The sequence below is a fragment of the Canis lupus genome, chromosome 28 (genome assembly GCF_011100685.1).
Source record: "Canis lupus familiaris isolate Mischka breed German Shepherd chromosome 28, alternate assembly UU_Cfam_GSD_1.0, whole genome shotgun sequence".
Classification (NCBI taxonomy): Eukaryota; Metazoa; Chordata; class Mammalia; order Carnivora; family Canidae; genus Canis; species Canis lupus.
This window is the reverse complement of record NC_049249.1, coordinates 4,006,767-4,023,198: the sequence shown is the minus strand read 5'-3', so window position 1 is coordinate 4,023,198 and position 16,432 is coordinate 4,006,767. Positions and strand designations below refer to the sequence as shown.

At 55.9% G+C, this 16,432-nt stretch overlaps 1 protein-coding gene across 1 annotated transcript in view; it reads right to left on the bottom strand.

Annotated features, from left to right (window-relative positions):
* Positions 1-634: 634 nt before the first annotated feature.
* RASGEF1A (RasGEF domain family member 1A) overlaps positions 635-16,432 on the bottom strand; it is a 31,645-nt gene continuing 15,847 nt past the window's right edge. The window contains exons 2-13 of the mRNA XM_038578117.1: positions 12,300-12,500; positions 9,769-9,894; positions 8,240-8,377; positions 7,220-7,441; positions 6,586-6,660; positions 6,157-6,249; positions 5,563-5,665; positions 5,396-5,475; positions 4,297-4,488; positions 3,295-3,418; positions 2,740-2,813; positions 635-2,439 (exon numbers count right to left, since the gene is read on the bottom strand). Coding sequence (XP_038434045.1) covers positions 2,791-2,813; positions 3,295-3,418; positions 4,297-4,488; positions 5,396-5,475; positions 5,563-5,665; positions 6,157-6,249; positions 6,586-6,660; positions 7,220-7,441; positions 8,240-8,377; positions 9,769-9,894; positions 12,300-12,500 — 1,377 coding nt within the window. The 3' untranslated portion in view covers positions 635-2,439; positions 2,740-2,790. The remainder of the gene's footprint in view (positions 2,440-2,739; positions 2,814-3,294; positions 3,419-4,296; positions 4,489-5,395; positions 5,476-5,562; positions 5,666-6,156; positions 6,250-6,585; positions 6,661-7,219; positions 7,442-8,239; positions 8,378-9,768; positions 9,895-12,299; positions 12,501-16,432) is intronic.

Sequence of the window (16,432 nt, the reverse complement as noted above, 5' to 3'; positions counted from 1 at the left end):
AGTTCTAAGGGAGCAGAATAAGGTTCATTGAGCTGGAGAGTAGATCTCATCCAGCCTGGGCGTTAATGAGCGTGGCAATAGGACAGGCTGGAGACGAAAACAGGTAGCAGTTTGGAATGGAAGCCAAGTGTCTCATTTCTTTTCCTTCCAATTTCACAAACTCACATGCCTTTCAACAAATCTTTTTCTTTAGTGCTCTTAAATGTGACTCTTCACAACACAAAGAGCCCCATCTAGAACTGCATTCTGCAGACTTTTGCAGAAAGAGGTCAGGAGGTGTCCCCAACTTGCCCTGCTCCAGGAGAGACCCACAGTGCCCAGGGACACTGATGGTTCTGATTAGTCCTGCAGTAAAGGAGCCTTTACAATCTTATTTAGGGTAGGTTTCCCCAACTGAAAGGGCCAAGTGATACGATCAGCTTCTAATACAGTTTTGGATCTTTGAGGAAAGCAGAGTAGAACGTACCTCTTGTCCGATCTTGCATTATTTATTTGAAAAGCCCTTTGTCTGAATGTGTTGTGTAGATGAGAGTTCCTTGCTCATTCTTTGAAAGGCCATGGAGGACCTAGACATACCCACACCTCCTGCCAGCAGCCCTCAGGCCTCACCAGCTACACACACACAGCAAGCATGCAAGGGGAGCAATATGTTCTTTTATTGATGCAATAGGTCCAGTCACACCAACAACTGACATCCTGCATTATGGTACAGCTTTGTACTCAGAGTTCATCTCAAAATACCAAAACATCATAGGGTGTGTATCAAAGTGGGAAAATAAAGTAGCAAACATAGACACTGTATCAGGTAGGTACTAGAACTGATGACCCAGTGGAGTGAGTGCACATTGACATGAAAGCTCCTTAAAGCAAGAGGGAAAGTTCTAACATTGTATTCCAAATATATAGTCTCAAGTTTTTAGCCTTCCTTTTTTTCAAATACATAAACAAAGCAATATGTACTATCAAGATACAATATGTACTATCTAGAATGTCTGAAAAGTGCGAAAACACTGTGACAATACAGTGTAAATATTCTGGCTCCACCCAAGGCTGCAGTCAGCAGTGGATCTCAGAGCCACCCCTTCCTGAGGCCTCACCTCCACATCTCCAGGCTCTCCTAGGAGCTTTGGGAATTAGCAACTAACTGCCCCATCCTCACTCAGGCATCTCAACCGCAGTGGCTCCTGCAGAAGGAAGCCAGGCCTAGAGAGAAACAAGGGTGAGTAGTTCCACATCTGCTTGTGCTGAATGAAAGCCCCACTGTGAGGGGAGAGAGAGCAGATGACCCACCGCTGGCTTTTGAGGGATCAGGACTTGCCATCCCACAGCCAGAAAGACAGAAAATGGAGTATACTCCTCAAGTTTGGGTGTGGAAAATACCTCCACATGCTGGGCAGTTTTAGGAGTGGGCTCCAGCAGTCTGGTGTGATGTTGTTAGATTCCGTCCGGGCACCCCCACCTGGAGGGCCGGAGGAGGCGGGCCACTAGAGGGCGCTGCGTGAGTGGCTTCTTTTCACTTTGTACTGGAGTTTCAAGAACTGCTTTAAATCTCCCCATCCTCAAGTCGGCTTCGTACTCTCTTCATTACAGCTCCGTGTACCTGTTACAGCCTAGAAAACGGACAATTGCACCATATCCTCCCCTATGTTATTTTAGATTTTCTCTTTTCCTATAATGTAGTTGAACAATTTGCCAGACATATTCCAACAGAAAATATGCTGCCAGGTATCCCCCTGGCCCTCCCCAAACCCCTAAATCCCTGATAAAGGAAAATGAAAATGTAAACTTTGGAAAGCCCGTACTCAGGTTTGCTTCTAGAAGGATGCAAATGAAGCCCCCCGGCCAGCCAAGCCCTTCCTGCTGGAGCCTCTCTGGCCTAGGCTCTCAGGGCAGGTGCCTCGTGGCCCAGGGCACAGCTTTCCTGGCGATTCCGGAGCACTGGCTGCCTGAGGGCTAAAGGAACAGAGCGGGAGACCGGCCCTCCAGTACTCTCTAAGGCACTAACCCCGACATCAGAGACACTGGCTGGAGGGGCGTCCAAGCAGGCAGGGCTCACATTGGTTTTGGTTGGGTTTTTTTTTTTAATATTTTTTCATAAGATGTTAATAATCAAAAGTAGAAAATAAAAATCTACATTTCATTAGAATAAGATGTTATCATGGATGCCATCTCCCATGATACTCTTTCCCCACCCCTCCCCAAAGCAGGGCCCTGCCCTGTTATTTAAAATAAACAACAACAACAAAAAAACTTTGTAAGTGCCAAAGGTTGATGCATGAAATATTTTTCATAAAAGTTATATACAAAATGGACCCCAACCAGTGAGGCCGCCTCATCTCAACCCTTATCAATCAAGATTAAAACTCAGTGCATGTGTGTGCTTCATCCAGCGTCTGCGGGCTGCATCCGCGCCTTCAGGCTCTGTTAAGGAGAGTGGTCCTAGAGGTAGGCAGGGCACAAGGAAATGGTCAGGTGGTCGGCAGGCCCTTCCCCTAAGCAGGCAGAGGGCGGGCCATGCTATCTGGGGAGGGCCTGGATTCTAGGAACCGGCCAGCAGGGGAAGGGTCAGGGACACGTGGACCCAAGTCCAGCCTCCCACCGACTGGCAGCCTGTGTGGAGGTACCCCCTGGCCGCCTTTCAGAAGAACAGATCATGCTCCCCAGTCCTCTCCCTTCCTGTAGACCCAGGCATGGGACTAGTCTCAGGGGCTCACAGGCCTGTCCCTAGGGTTTTCTTACCTGAGAGTCTTCCAGCTATCTTTTTCCATGTGGTTTTCAGGACCTTCGCTTTCAAAGGAGGCGAATGAAGAGAGCTGCGGGATGAGAAGCCCCTCAGAACCCATGTGCACGTGCAGTCAGTCTGCACACCACGCCAGTTAACCCTTTCTAGGGGAGCAGCTGGGCAAGGACAATGACCTCTGGTCTGGACTTTTCCACAAGTCTCTGTTTCATGAGGTGATAGGCCCCATGAGATCTAGAGCTCCCAGCTTCCTTCTTAGGGACTTAGGGACTGAGAAATTTCCGGTTCTGCAGCACTAACCCAACCATGCTCTGGCTCTCTCAGGTGGCTTCCAGAGCCCTCTCTCTCCTTGTCCTCATCCTGTCATCTACCCACTGCCCAACCTCATGTACTCACCCCTTTGGGCTGAGCTGCTCCTGTATAACATGAGGACAATGATCAGGCCCGCCTCCCAGGGCAACCCCATGAGGGCAGAGGCCCTGGATGTGGGGGAGTCAGGGTGACATGTACGGTGTGGGGACATGGGTGTGCTGCCACGGGGAGCTGGGCCTCACCTTCCTCGCTGTAGATGGGTGCCGTGAGCAGATAATTCTGAATCTTCTTGTCCTTCTCGAAGGGACACTCTACCTGAGTCCATGTCATGAACTCATGGATCTGTCTGGAGATCTCCCAAAATTTCTGAAAATACAGAAGACCAACTGGAATGTTCATTTGTCATTTTCAGCTTGAAATCCTTGGTTAGGGTTAGGTTCTGGTTTCATTCTGCATCCCAGCAAGATGGGACAGTGACCCTAGTCAGCTGACTTTGTGGCCACAGCAGCACTTGATGCAGCATGAGAGCCAGTAAGTGTCCCCAAGACCACTCTGTCTTGCTCTTTGCCTAGACCATCAGGCTGTGGCAGGGTCTGTGCCCCCCCTGTGTAAGACCCAAGAGGTCCCCATATGAGACTCCAGGCTGAGGCGGGTATGCAGGCCACACCTGGCATAACACCACCAACCAGAACATGCCATGATCTCACTCTTTAGGGCCTGTGTAAGGATCCCTAATTCCTTCATACCCCTTACCTGTGTGAGGTAAACACTGGACAACCTCACTTCCCCTACACCTCCCCGATCACCTTTGTCCTACCTTCCCACCCTTGGCCAGCGACCCTTAGCTTCCATCTGGAATTCTGTTGCTGCTTCCTTCCTGCTCAAGTCCCTTCTTGCCCAAAGCCTTCCTCCCTCCCAACGCCCCCCCCCCCAGAAGGTATAGCCCCCTTCTCTGTCTACCTGTTGGGACCAGGGTCCTGGGTAAATACAAGTTCCCTGTGGCTCCAAGCCCTATAACCAGAGCATCCACCCAGAAGGGTTGGGGTCACCCTGATACTTCATAAACAGCACACATAGCCCCCCCTGGAGCTTTCAGTCCTAAAGGCCTTTCTGTACCAGGGTCACCGCCTTGCAGCCTAATGGCACAGACTGTCTGCCCTAGGATAAGGCTGAGGGGTCTGTCCTGCCTTGTGTTGGGACAGTTTGGCCCCCCTCCCCTTGGACCACAAGGGGGCTGAGCTCACCTTGAAGTTAACATGCCCATTGGGCAGGTGGTTGGTGTGGATTTTGTGCAAGAAGTAAATGTCCTTAACGAAAAGGTTGAACACAGGGATGACAATCTTCTCTCGGCTGCTGTTAGCCATCTGGGACCTTTGCGTGGCCCCCTGCAGGGCGGTGCGATAGTTGCAGAAATTGCTGGATGGGTCCATGTGGTGCTGTGGGCAGATGGGAGGATGTGGTGGGCAGGGCTCTCCCTGCACCTGACTTGTTCAGAGTCCCCCTTGAAGGTCAGGAAACAGTGATGGGGAAGGTACTTCCCCACTGGGCAGCCCGGACCGTCACCAGAGGGGCCTCCTTACCAGGAGTGAGCATCTGGCTCAGCACTGGGTCTGGGCCCAAGCATCATCAGGAAAGTTAGAGAAGTCTCACAGCTCACACACACCTCTTCCCTGCCCTGCTGAGTCTGGGTCTCACTTTCCTTTCAGAACCTTCCACTGCCCCTCTACTTGGGCCAACACCTCCCAAACCTGACAAGCTCTGCAAGATGTTTATAGAAAGTGGATTCTGGGGACGCCTGGGTGGCTTAGTTGTTGAGCGTCTGCCTTTGGCTCAGTGCATGATCCCAGGGTCCTGGGATCGAGTCCCACATCAGGCTCCCTGCGGGGATCTTGCTTCTCCCTCTGCCTGTGTCTCTGCCTTTCTCTGTGTCTTTCACGAATGAATAAATACAATTTAAAAAAGAAAAAGTGGATTCTGTGATCAAATATATTGGGGAAGGCCTGTCCACTCCTGGGCCACCCAGATAATCCAGGACCACAAGAATTCAAGCCAGGAAAAGGCCAGTCTGCTTAGTCAGCATCACCCAGCACAGGGCTCATGGGCCCATGTTTCTCAACCTGATTCCTAACCATGCTCCAGAACTTGCTTTAGGCAATGCCAGTTCTGACTAAAGTCCCAAGGGCTGTGGAGAGCTTCAGCTACCCACTTCCTAGAGCAGCCAGGCCAGCTCAACATGCCCTACACCAGATGGCACTGTGATAGTGGGTTCTCAGCAAGGGGGCAGAGCATGATGGGACGCCCACCCTTCCTCAGGCCAATGCAGGATGAGGCTGAGGTTCCTACCTCCAAGACATCAAATTTGGCCGTCTTGACTTTGGACCACGTTTTCTTCAGCCTCGCCACAGGACTGAGGTTCATGCCAGCTGCAGGGAACAGCGGGTAGGGTCAGGATGGGGGTAGGCAGGCCATGCAAGAGCTGGCTAGGAAGCCCCCGGGGCCTGGACACTCACAGATGATGGCCATCATGGAGTTGAAATTCCCGATGTTGAAGCACTCCCGGGCCACATCAATAAAGAACTCTAGCATGCGGGTCCGGTGCTTCTTCTTCACCACCTTGAGAGCAGCCAGACAGCCTCAGGGTGAGCCCACCGTACGAGCATCCCTCCACCACCAGTCCCTGAAGGGCAGGCTGGACAGGAGCCACCCTGGGCCCTCAGAGCTGTCAGACCCAGGGTTGGGGAGATTCCCATGGGCTGCAGAGGCAGGAAATGCAGTGGTGGCATTTTCGATGCTGGGCAAAGGGGCCGGAGAGCAGTCCGAGATCACTAAGGGAGCCCCAGATAAACTCACAGACTGTGCTGGTACACTCCACGGATGGGTGTGTCTCAATCACTGTGAGACTGGCCAGGGCACCGGGGGGGGGGTGGGGGGGTGGATAGTGGTGGTAGGGGTAGCAGGGATGTTGGTGGCCCTGGAATGGAGGCTTCTGTCTCCACTTTCAGAGTTTTATCATCTGAGGGGTACAGAAGTCAGAGCCCCAGGCAGCCTCGTGGGTTTGAGAAGGGACAGTGCCACCCTACACACATGGGCCGTGCAGTGCTTACCCGGCACACCTCGGTGGCCACTAGCATGCTAAGGCAGTTGAACCAGTTGTCATAGGCCTCCAGGCTATAGGTCTTGGTCAGGTCCCCTCGGCACTGGTAGAGCACAGCAGATCACGGGGAGCATGAGGACCCTGCCAGCAGGTGCCGCCCCAGTCCTACCCCCGGAAATGAGCTGGCACCATGGCCAAAAGAGACTGAAAAGGACAGTGGGCTCTGGGCAGCTGGACAGGCCCAGGGCTCCCAGGACGCCCCTCCCCAAGCTCCTGGGAACACAGACCCTTCCAGTCTGTATCACCCTGCATTGCTGTCTGCAGACCCCCTGGAACAGGCACTAGGCCAGACCCATTTAGTTGTGAGGCCCCCACCCTGCATGGGGTATAGACAGGGACCCCCCTTAAGGCCACCCCCGAGCACACAGCAGCCCCTCACCCTGTGCTTGTCCCGGGAGTCCATGTGGCTGACGATCTGCATCAGGTCCTCAGGGTGAATGCTGCTGACCCTCTCCTAGGATGGGCAAGGACGGGAAGGTGACAAGCCTGCCATTCTTGGGCCCCATACCCAAGGTGTGGGCCACGTTCAGAGTGGCAGTCAAGACCTTCCTGCACGTGTGTGCCACAGCCTCTCCTTGATCAGAGCAACCAGCCAGTGGGCAGGTTCTGCCCACCCTCACCCCCAAATGTACCCTTGGGGTCTGGAAGACCTTCCCCTGGGAGGGGAGGAAACAGGGCTTCATGGGAGTGAGGCCTTGGGGCAGTGGCAGCTAGCTACAGGGTACCTTCCAGCCCACGGCATAGGCAAGACGAGGTGACGGGGTGGGGGGAACTGGCTCTCCCCCTCCAAGCCCTTCACCTCCTGGGCCAGTCCTCTATCCCGGGGCCACTGCAGTCCCATCACCCCAGCCCCTCCCATGCACAAAGGGCTGCTGTGATCCTGGGGACCCAGAAGCAGAGGTTTGAGCTGGCAAGTGAGCTTCACCTGACTCCCCAGTCTGACCAGCGAGGAGGCACCGATGAGAGCATCGGTGATACATCCTACCCCAAGCAGTGCATGCTGTGGCACTGACCAGCTCTATATGAGTCAGCTGCTGGGCCAGCACCAGGGGGTCGCAGCACACGCCCAGGATGTCCTTCTGAGTGGCTGGGGGCTTAGCCTTGAGGACAGACCCTTTGTCCATGGCTGGTGAGCGGAGCTTCTCCCGAAGCTCCTGTAGCTGGCTTCGGGCAGCCAGAGACAGCAGCAGGCTCTGTGTCATTTGGGCAATGGCCTTCTTCACTGTGCCATTCTCCTGTGAAGGTAGGGGACAGTGAAGGTGCTGGTGTGGGCTGGCAAGACCATCACCTCTCCAGAGGAGCCCATCTCCTCCCTAAGGATATGCCTAACTTTGAGCCCACATCCCTACTCAAATCTGCCATGAATATTTGGGCCTTTGAGGACAGAATGGAACACAGTGGGAGCTCCTCTAAGTCCTGCTGAGGGTGGCGCAGCTGCCTATGCTGTGGGGATGGGAGCTGAGGGCCAGGCCAAAGCCAGGGGTAGAAAACCATGGCTTTCCCAGGAGCACGCAGCTGAACCACTTTTGGCCTTCCCACAGTAAGGCAGCCTACAGTAGGGAAGAGAGCATCCTCTAGGACCGGGAACCTTCACTCCCTGCAGGGTGGGAACAGCCCTGGCCCTGCCCAGAGCTCTCCCTGGGCTTTGTGAGCCCTCAAACCAGACAAGATGCGGAGCACACAGAGTACTCCCCAGGTTTCCGGTCTCCGCAAAAGGCCGGGAGTGAGCTGGGAGGCCAGAAATGCAAACAGGCTTTTACTAGGCTCCCACTCCACTCACCCCAAACCCAGGAAAGGGTAGGGCCTGGGCTCATTCCAGGGTCTCCCACATGCCAAGTGTGCCAAGGCCCATTGCTGGACAGCTGAGCAGTTTGGGGATGGGTACAAATGGAGCCACCCAGTCATCTTAAAAGGTGACAGCATAGAAGACTGCATAGAGAGCTGTCCCTGAAGACCCGCCCTCCTGTGAGTGTAGACCCTCTCCCCCAGACATACACCCACGGAGCTCTGCAGGGCTCCAGGGAAGACCTCACCTCATCACACAGTGTGACCCGGTGAGTGATGGCCTTCAGTTCGGCCATCGCCTTCTCATCCTGGAAGTCATAGGGGAAGGCCTCCGTCCACTCCTTCAATAGCTGTACGATCTTGGCTGAGAAAGACTTGAGCTTGGCCTGAGGTGGCAGGGCGTAGAGCAAAGTCACCCTCCACAGTGGGCAATGAGATGACAAGTGGTACGAGCCTCCCCCTCTCCTCCGGGTCTGGGGTGAGGGTGCTTGGGAGGACCATCCCCTCCTTGTCCCCTGTGGATTTTGTTGTACCTGCTTTGTTTCATATTCCGCTTAGTACAGCAATTTCACTTAAATTCATTTTCAAAAAAATTTATCCTCTACCATGACATAGAAAACTAATTTCCTTTGTTGTTATTAGAAGTCACCCATTTAAAATAACTGAAAACCAAGCAAAATTATTGAATGAGAGACTCTCGCCTGCCCCCTCTCAGTTAAAAGCAGATTGGCAAGTGCTGGGAAGGGGTGCAGATGCTCAGAGGCATCCTCTCTCCCAGCTTCATGTCACTAAAGGTGGGCGGGCACCCCTGCCGTTGCCAGGGCCACACACAGAAGGCCCGAGGAGGGTGTGCCCAATGCTGGTCCTCAGTGCCCAGCCCCACACTGTCCCACTAAAATGACCACATGTGCCGGCACCCCTTCTGTGCCCACCACGGCTCCTCCTCAGCACTGACCAGCTCCTGCCTGCCTGGGCCTGCCCTCCGGGCTGTTCTTGCTGCCCTGTGGGCCTCTAGCCACTCCTCATCCCCACATTTTTTTGGCCCACATCTGCCCCACCCCTGCTGAGCTGCCTCCAGCCTGCCTGATCCTGGCCACAGGCCCAGCTGGTTCTCCCCCCGGGCTGGCCTGCATCCTGAGCATGTGCAGGTGCACGGTGAGGCCTGGTCTGGTGGAGGGAACATAGAGGACAAAGTCATTAGCAAATGGGGGGCAGGACATGCTCTGCCGCAGCCCAGACTAAGCCCTGCCAGTTCTCGGATGGCATACCTACCACCCCGTCTTCTGCACCAGACCAGACTTCTGGAAGCCGCTTCTTCCAAAGCACATGCCCACAGCCATCCTGGCCACCAAAGCCTGGCTCAATCAGAAGAGACAACAGGGAAAAGAGCCCTCCTGAAAACCACTCCAGGCAGGAGAGTCAGCCTGGGAGTGCTGCCACCTGACCTCTACCCAGAGTGGTTTTCCTACCAGCTGGGGTCCCGGCACTGACCAGGATTGCTGGCAGGGCTGTCTTTCCTGGAAAGAGGTGTGAGTACCCACCAAGAACAGTTATTTGCAGCATCCCATGAAGAGTGCTGAGCTGTGTGTGCACCCCATGCCCCACAGGGAGCCATGCCCCAGGGGTGCCCAGGGGGCCAGAGACAAGCCAACCTTGCCCAATCAGGGAGGGCCCTGGGCTGGGCTCAGCCAGACCTGTCCTGCCAGCTTCTCTCCCAGCTGTGAGCAAGCCAGGAGCTGGGGGCACAGAGACAGGGAGCACCCATCAGCACCTTTACCTTCTCAGACCCAGGAGTCTCCAGCTGCTGCCTCTGCTCCAGGCAGATCTGCCCCACACGGGCCAGCAGGTCATGAGGGGGGATGAAGACCCGGGAGCTCAAGAGGAAGGTAAAGATGTATGTCCTCTGAAGAAAAGAGACAAGGAGAGAGGATGAGGAGCAGGTCAGGCCTGGTGCGGCCCCAACCGGTGAGGGCAGGGCCAGCGAGCCCCATGGCGGCCCGACAGCACCACCCAGCGGCCGTGCCTTCTCCCGCAGGCTTTGCTGCGCCTTGACTGCCCTTCTCTTTCTCTGTTACCCAAATCCTGCCCCCACCCCCGCCCCGCCCCCTTGCAAAGCACAAAGTAAATCCCCCTTCCGAGCAGCCCCTGGAGGCTTCCCCCAACAAGCTCAGCTTCCAGCAGCTCGCTCTGCTGGGATTCTCCTCCACCCCGTCTTACCCCGCGATGGGAGAGAACACCCAACCTTGAATGTTGGTGGGACTCTCCCAACCTCACACAGTGCTCCTGGGGCCAGGCTCCAAGCGTGCTGCTTCTCCAGATACTTACTGGCCTTGCCAGGGGAAGCAACTTGAGGGCAGGGTGGGGCAGTCTCAGGCCCTGCACTCAGCACCCAGCACCCAGCACCAGCGGATGGCTGCAAGCCCCAGTGCAGTCACTAACCAACTGTGGGCCTTATCTCCACCTGGCACACCAAGGCCCCTCTGTCCCACAGCCATGTGCTCTTGTCACTGGGCTGTGTGGTACAGGTTCTGATAGGTCCTCGTGACCTGGACTAAAAGGGAACAGGCCCCAGGGCCCAGGGTTCTCGGAAGCATTTCGTGTGACCTGGGTCAGCACCTGTGAGATCTCCACATTGGCCCCTGCCTACAGACAGGGTGGACTTGGGAGTGGGGGAAGCTGCTTGGGGCTTTCCTGGGGAGTCTACCCCTGCATGACTGCTGCAGGCTAGAGGGCCTGGGACCCTTTGCCCGCACTCTGGGCCCACAAGGCCTTGTGGAACAGGACTCGGGATTCAGAGCCTCAGGCCCTCACTGCCCCCATGCAGCCTCCAGAGGCCATTAGAGGAGACTCTCCTGGGAACCGCAGGGGTTCCTCCAACCACATCCCCTAATACTCACACTTCCCATGACCTGTCCCCAAGCTGTGCAACATGGGTGCTCAGAGATCCCTGCTGGTCGGTGGCCCCTTTCTAAGCAGATGGCTCAAACGTGTGATGAAAGTCACCCGGGCATCACACCTTGGAGTTCTTAGCCAAAGTGAGAAAAGCTCGCAGGGCAGAGCCATGCATTTCCAAGGAGCACAGAGATTTACTGGTGTGCATGCATCCCCAGTTGCCAGCATACATGGGGCAGGGGCAGCAGGGGGAGGCTGGGGGAACCCAGGAAGCTGGCAGAGGAGCTGATGCCTAGCTGGACTCTGGCAGCCCTAGCTTTCTGCTCTACCGCCCCCTTACTCGCTCCGGGAACACAGGCATAGCATTTGGGGGATAATCCTGAGTAGCAGCCAAGAAGGCCCTTCTGGGACAGACCTAAATGAGGAGTAGCCCCCGCCACGAGGCCACAGAGCAGAGCTGGAGTTGGAGGTGCCAGCCCCTGGAAGGCTGATACCCTGCCTTAGGCTGTTTCAGGGCCTCAAGGCCCCTCTTCCCAGCTGCACCACCAATCCCAGCCCCAGCCCAGGTCTGGAAGGGTTTTCAAGAGGGATGGAGCCCTATGGCGGGGGGTAGGTGGGAGGCGTGCCATGTTGGGCCGGAGGGCACAGGCACACCGAGAAGCTGAGTAGGCTCCAGCAGCATTAGGTACAAGCCGGAGAGTGGGGAGGGGCAGCCCCTGCCGACGGGGAGCACAGCTCTGCCCTCAGGACGGAGGGGGGTCGTGGCTGGGATGCGCTGCTGCAGCCTGACCCTCCTGGGGAGCAGCAGGCCTAACACCACTGTACCTACGAGATGGCCCCTAGCAGAGGCAGAAGGGAAGCCACACGACAAGGGACTCCTTCTAAGAATGTACCAATGGGATCTTGAAATGAAGAGGGAGGATTTGAATGCAGGCACACGCCTGGGGGTCTGTATGCTGGCCAAGCGTGGCGGGCCTGTCTCCTCTTTTTCTGGACGATGGCAGTTCACGCACAAAACAACCTTCCCAGCTCAGGGACAGGACACACATGCAGGGTGGGTGGACCCTCACCAGGACTCCAAGGCACCAGCCTTACCCCTTAGACTGCTCTTCCTCCCTGACATCCCTGCCAGAGCTCAGGTCCCTATTTCACCCTCTTGTGTATCCTTCCTTATGCCATCAAGGCCATCTCCCAGCTGCCTGGGGTAAGCAGGGAAGTCACTGAAGGTGCCTCTCCCCTAGGCTGGGGGCAGGGGGCAGAGCAGGAAGCAGGGCTGAGGCTCCCTGATGACCTTCCCCTACCACACTGCTCTCTTCAGTTCTCGGTCCGGGCCTCCTTCCCCATCCCAGAAGCAACCTCCCCTGAAACCCAGGTGGCCCCCACTCATCCCACCCATCTCCAGGTCGTGGCACTCACATCCGGGTAATAGTCCACTGTGGGGACCAGGTGCTCCATCAAGGCCTCCAGGGACCCAGAGATGAGGCGACCCTCTTGGAAGACAAGCTCCCCAGAGCTACTGGCCCCGCTTCCTCGCTCCCCCATGCCGGGCTGCACTTGTCCACTATGGCTGGGCCCGAGTATGCTGGAGAAGACGACGGACGTCTGGGGCATAGTTTCCTGGGAAGAAGAAAAAGGCATCACAGGCCCAATCGCCAGGCCCTCCTCCTCCTAGGCTGGCCTGCATCCTGAGTGTGTGCAGGTGCACGGTGAGAGCCCCACCAGGAGGCTCTCACCAGGGCCAGGAGGAGCACCCCCCCCATGGGTGGGCGTCAGAGGTGGGCAGGCAGGCCACCTGGCAGCCCTGCAGCTACTGGATATCTGATAAATGTTTCTTCAGCACCTGCTCTGTGCATAGCAGGCCCCATTCCCACAGCCCGGACACAGAACTCTGCCTCCTGGGGTTACATCCCAGTGAAGAAGAGAAAACTATGGAGGAGAAGACCAAGCATGTAGGGGTGGTCAAAGCAGCCTCAGGTGGTACCACTGGGATAGACTGATGCTGTTAGTCATGCAGCATCCTGGGATAAGAAAGGAACATTCTAGGCATAAGGGACAGCAGGTGCCAAGGTCTTGAGACCAGTGTGTGTAGAGGGAAGAAGCAGGGAGAATGGTCTGAGGAGTAACAAGCCAGACTATGCACACCTAGGCTGGGGGCAGGGGGCCATGTGCACCTCCTCTGAGTGAGACAGCAGGCACAGGGACTCCGAGTGACTCAGGGTGAAGGTCACTATTTCTGCTGTGTGGAGACCCAGCAAGGGAGGGATCTGAAAACCAACTGGCGGGTTTTGCTATAACCCAGGAAGAGATGGCTCAGATCAGGTGGTAGAGGAGGGAAGTAGGGTCAACTCCGGATGCTGTGAAGGATGGTCTTGGGCCTGAGGATTAACCAGCATGGGGAAGAACATGAGGGTGGGGTTTGAGGAAAGATGTGGAACTTGCTTTTGGAGCTGAATTTGAACTGCCTATTAGACATATACATCAGACAGCAGTCTGGGGTGCTCAGGGCTCCCACAGCTGGGGCTGCCCACAGTGTCCTGGCAGGACCAGGAGGAGGGTGCCCACCTCACCCTGCAGCAGGGCCTCTACTGGAAGTCTTCATGAGGTCTAGGAGACTCTGCAGCCCTCCTGGGCCTCCGCTTCCCAGTGCCCGGGGCAGCTGTCAGTGCCTGGGAGGTGCTGCGTGGGGCTCAGAGGGAGGCACATTTGCCAGCCCAAGGCCTCTAAAGTTAGGGCCCGTGTGTGTGCTCCCCCTCCTGCCAGCCAGAGTGGCCTGTGCTACTGGCTGGACTAGTCTCACCCTCTCCCCACTTAGAGGGCAGGCAGGTCTAGGTTGGAGCAGAGGAACGGGGCGCCTTCTTGAGCTCTCTCCGTATCTGGTGAGCACTGAGTACTGGTGAGCAGGCCCCAGTGCCCTAGCCCCGGCTTCCCCAGTCAGCCATGCTGCTCCGCTTCCCTAGGGGTGGAGGCCACTTCCTCCTGTTTAGGGGAGTGGAAACTGCATACACCCTCCTTGGGCTCCCATAGCGCTCACCTCTGCTGCTGCTGCTCCTCCCAGCCCTCGCCTGCTTTCTGATCCAAACTGGGGCAGGCTTCTGAGCCAGTGTGGCCTCAGTTTACCCAATGAGCAAACAGTAGTCATGATTATTTTATTGCTATGAGAGGGCCCTGGCTCTCCAAGGTCTACACGAGCAGATCCGACTTCCACCCCACAGCACGTCAGCTGAGCCTCACATGAGGGAAAAAGGACACTCAGCCTAAATAACACAGGCTTACCTGCAAACACCTGAAGACTGCCTTAAAATTCCCAAAAACTTCATTGTAAGGAGAGTGAAAACTCAAGAAAAGCCCCAGAGATTGAAAGGTCCTTGATCCCCAGGCTCAGCTGCCTCACTTGGGGATGGGGTTTCAGACTCACAGAACACACCCCTCAACACGTGCTGGCATGCACATTCTCAGGCCCTGGCCCAGACCTGCCAGGTCAGAAACTCAGGCACCGTCTTCCATCTGTGTGTTACCAAGCTGTATGGGGGGCTTCCTAGAGGGCTCAAGTCCACATGCCTCTGGCAGCCACCTGACCACACCTCGCACCTGCCCATGGCCGGCCCCGCAGTCGACACCCCGCTCCTCCCCACCTGGGGGTCTGGTCCTCCAGTGCACCCCACCACACCCTGTTCATCACAGCCCAGAAGACCACAGGATGGAGCTGCCAGGAGGGGCCCACCCCTTCGGCTTGGGGCAGCAGCCCCTCCTGCAGCATCTGGGCTGAGGACCCCATGACTATCCCCCCAACTGTACAAGATCCCATAGTGCCCATTTTTCAATGACATCAATATAGGCTTACATAAATGCACAGAAATGCGTGGCCGTCACCACCACACTAATCACAGACTTCACTGCAACGGAACTGGGGAAGGATGAGACTTTCACTTTCCATTCTACACATTTGCAAGCTATTTGGTAGCTTTTCTAAATGGTACGTCCGTTTGTCATTTTTAAAATAACTTTGAAAAAATGAAATAAAATAACTTTGTTTTTTAGTGCAAAGAAGCTGACTTTTGAAATCAGTACTTTTTACAAAAGCACATTAAAGAGGCTGATGCCCAGGGCTGGGCCTGTGGATAGAAGCACAGGCACCACCTCAGGTCCCCGGAGAAGGCAGGCTTCAAGGCGGGGGCCTGGAACCCACACAGAGAACAGGGAGGGCCCACAGGGGCTGTATGGGCACCCCAGCATCCATCCTGCCCGGGGACCCACCCAGGGATGCTGCCCACATGTCCTCCTCTCTCCCCTCCTCTGTGTACTGAGTTCATGGGGCCTGGGAACCTGTCAGAGCCCCTTCTTTGCTCCCTTCTCTGTCCCTAACAGAGCCCCCCACCCAGCCATAAGCGTTGAGGGGTCTCCAGGCTCAATGCCAAGTGGGCAAAGATTTAGAGCACCCTCCGTTTTGAATCCCACTACACAACAGCCAGCTCCTTGCCCCTGGACAAATCTAATCTGCCTCAATTTCTGTAGCCATTAAGTGGAGATGAGGACAACCCTTGCTGAGCCCTCTGCCTGCCTGGCATTTCTGCTGGCCACCCCCCTGGCCTTGTGGTCCCTTCTGTTCTTGCACCTGGGGTCATCCTCTCCCATCCCAGCAAGAGCAGAACTGCGTCACTGGCCACACTCCTTCGTGTCTATTATCCCGACTGGCCCACTTCTCAAGGAAGGGCCACTCAGATGGAACGCCCAGGATATCTGGGCTCCTGTCCTGATGAGTATCACACAGCAAGCGCAATCATAATAAGAAACAAAGCTCAGATTGAGGACATCACACAAGCCATCAGTGACACCAATGCTAGCACTGAGTCCTCTCGTTAATCCTCATAATAGGGCGCTTGGATGGCTCAGTTGGTTAAGCGTCTGCCCTCAGCTCAGGTCAGGGTCCCAGTGTCCTGGGATCAAGTCCCACTTCGGCTCCCTGCTCAGTGGGGGGGGGGGGGGGGGGCTGCTTCTCCCTCTGCCCCCCCCACTTGTGCTCATGCTCTCTCAAATAAAATCCTTTTTAAAAAATCCTCACAAGAACCCCACAAGAACTCTCATAAAACCCATTATTCTCCCTATGCTGCAGATGAGGACAAGGCACAGAGAGACTAAGTAACTGGCCCAGGTCACACAGCTAGATTCCAGCAGCACCCGGATGGCAGCGAAGGCCATCAGGGAGACCTGAATCTGAAATTGGCTTGGCCACCTGTCACTTTGTCAGGATCCTCATCCTTAATTTCTTCACCTGTGGGATGGGCACAGGGTGTGTGCTACTTCCGAGATTTGCGGGGAGGATGAAATGTGCACAGTGTTGCACACGAGACACGCTATCACCTCCCCGTCCCGGAGGAGCCAACTCCCAGGACGTGCCTGCTCAGCACCCCGCACAGGCCATGTGGGTTCCCAGGACACAGAGGTGCAAGATTATTCTAGACACAGGCCCCCAGAGGCCTCAGAGGGCCCGGCCCTACACAGACGCCCTAAAACCAGTGTGGTGCTGGAGCTGCAGCAGCAGTAGCACCAGG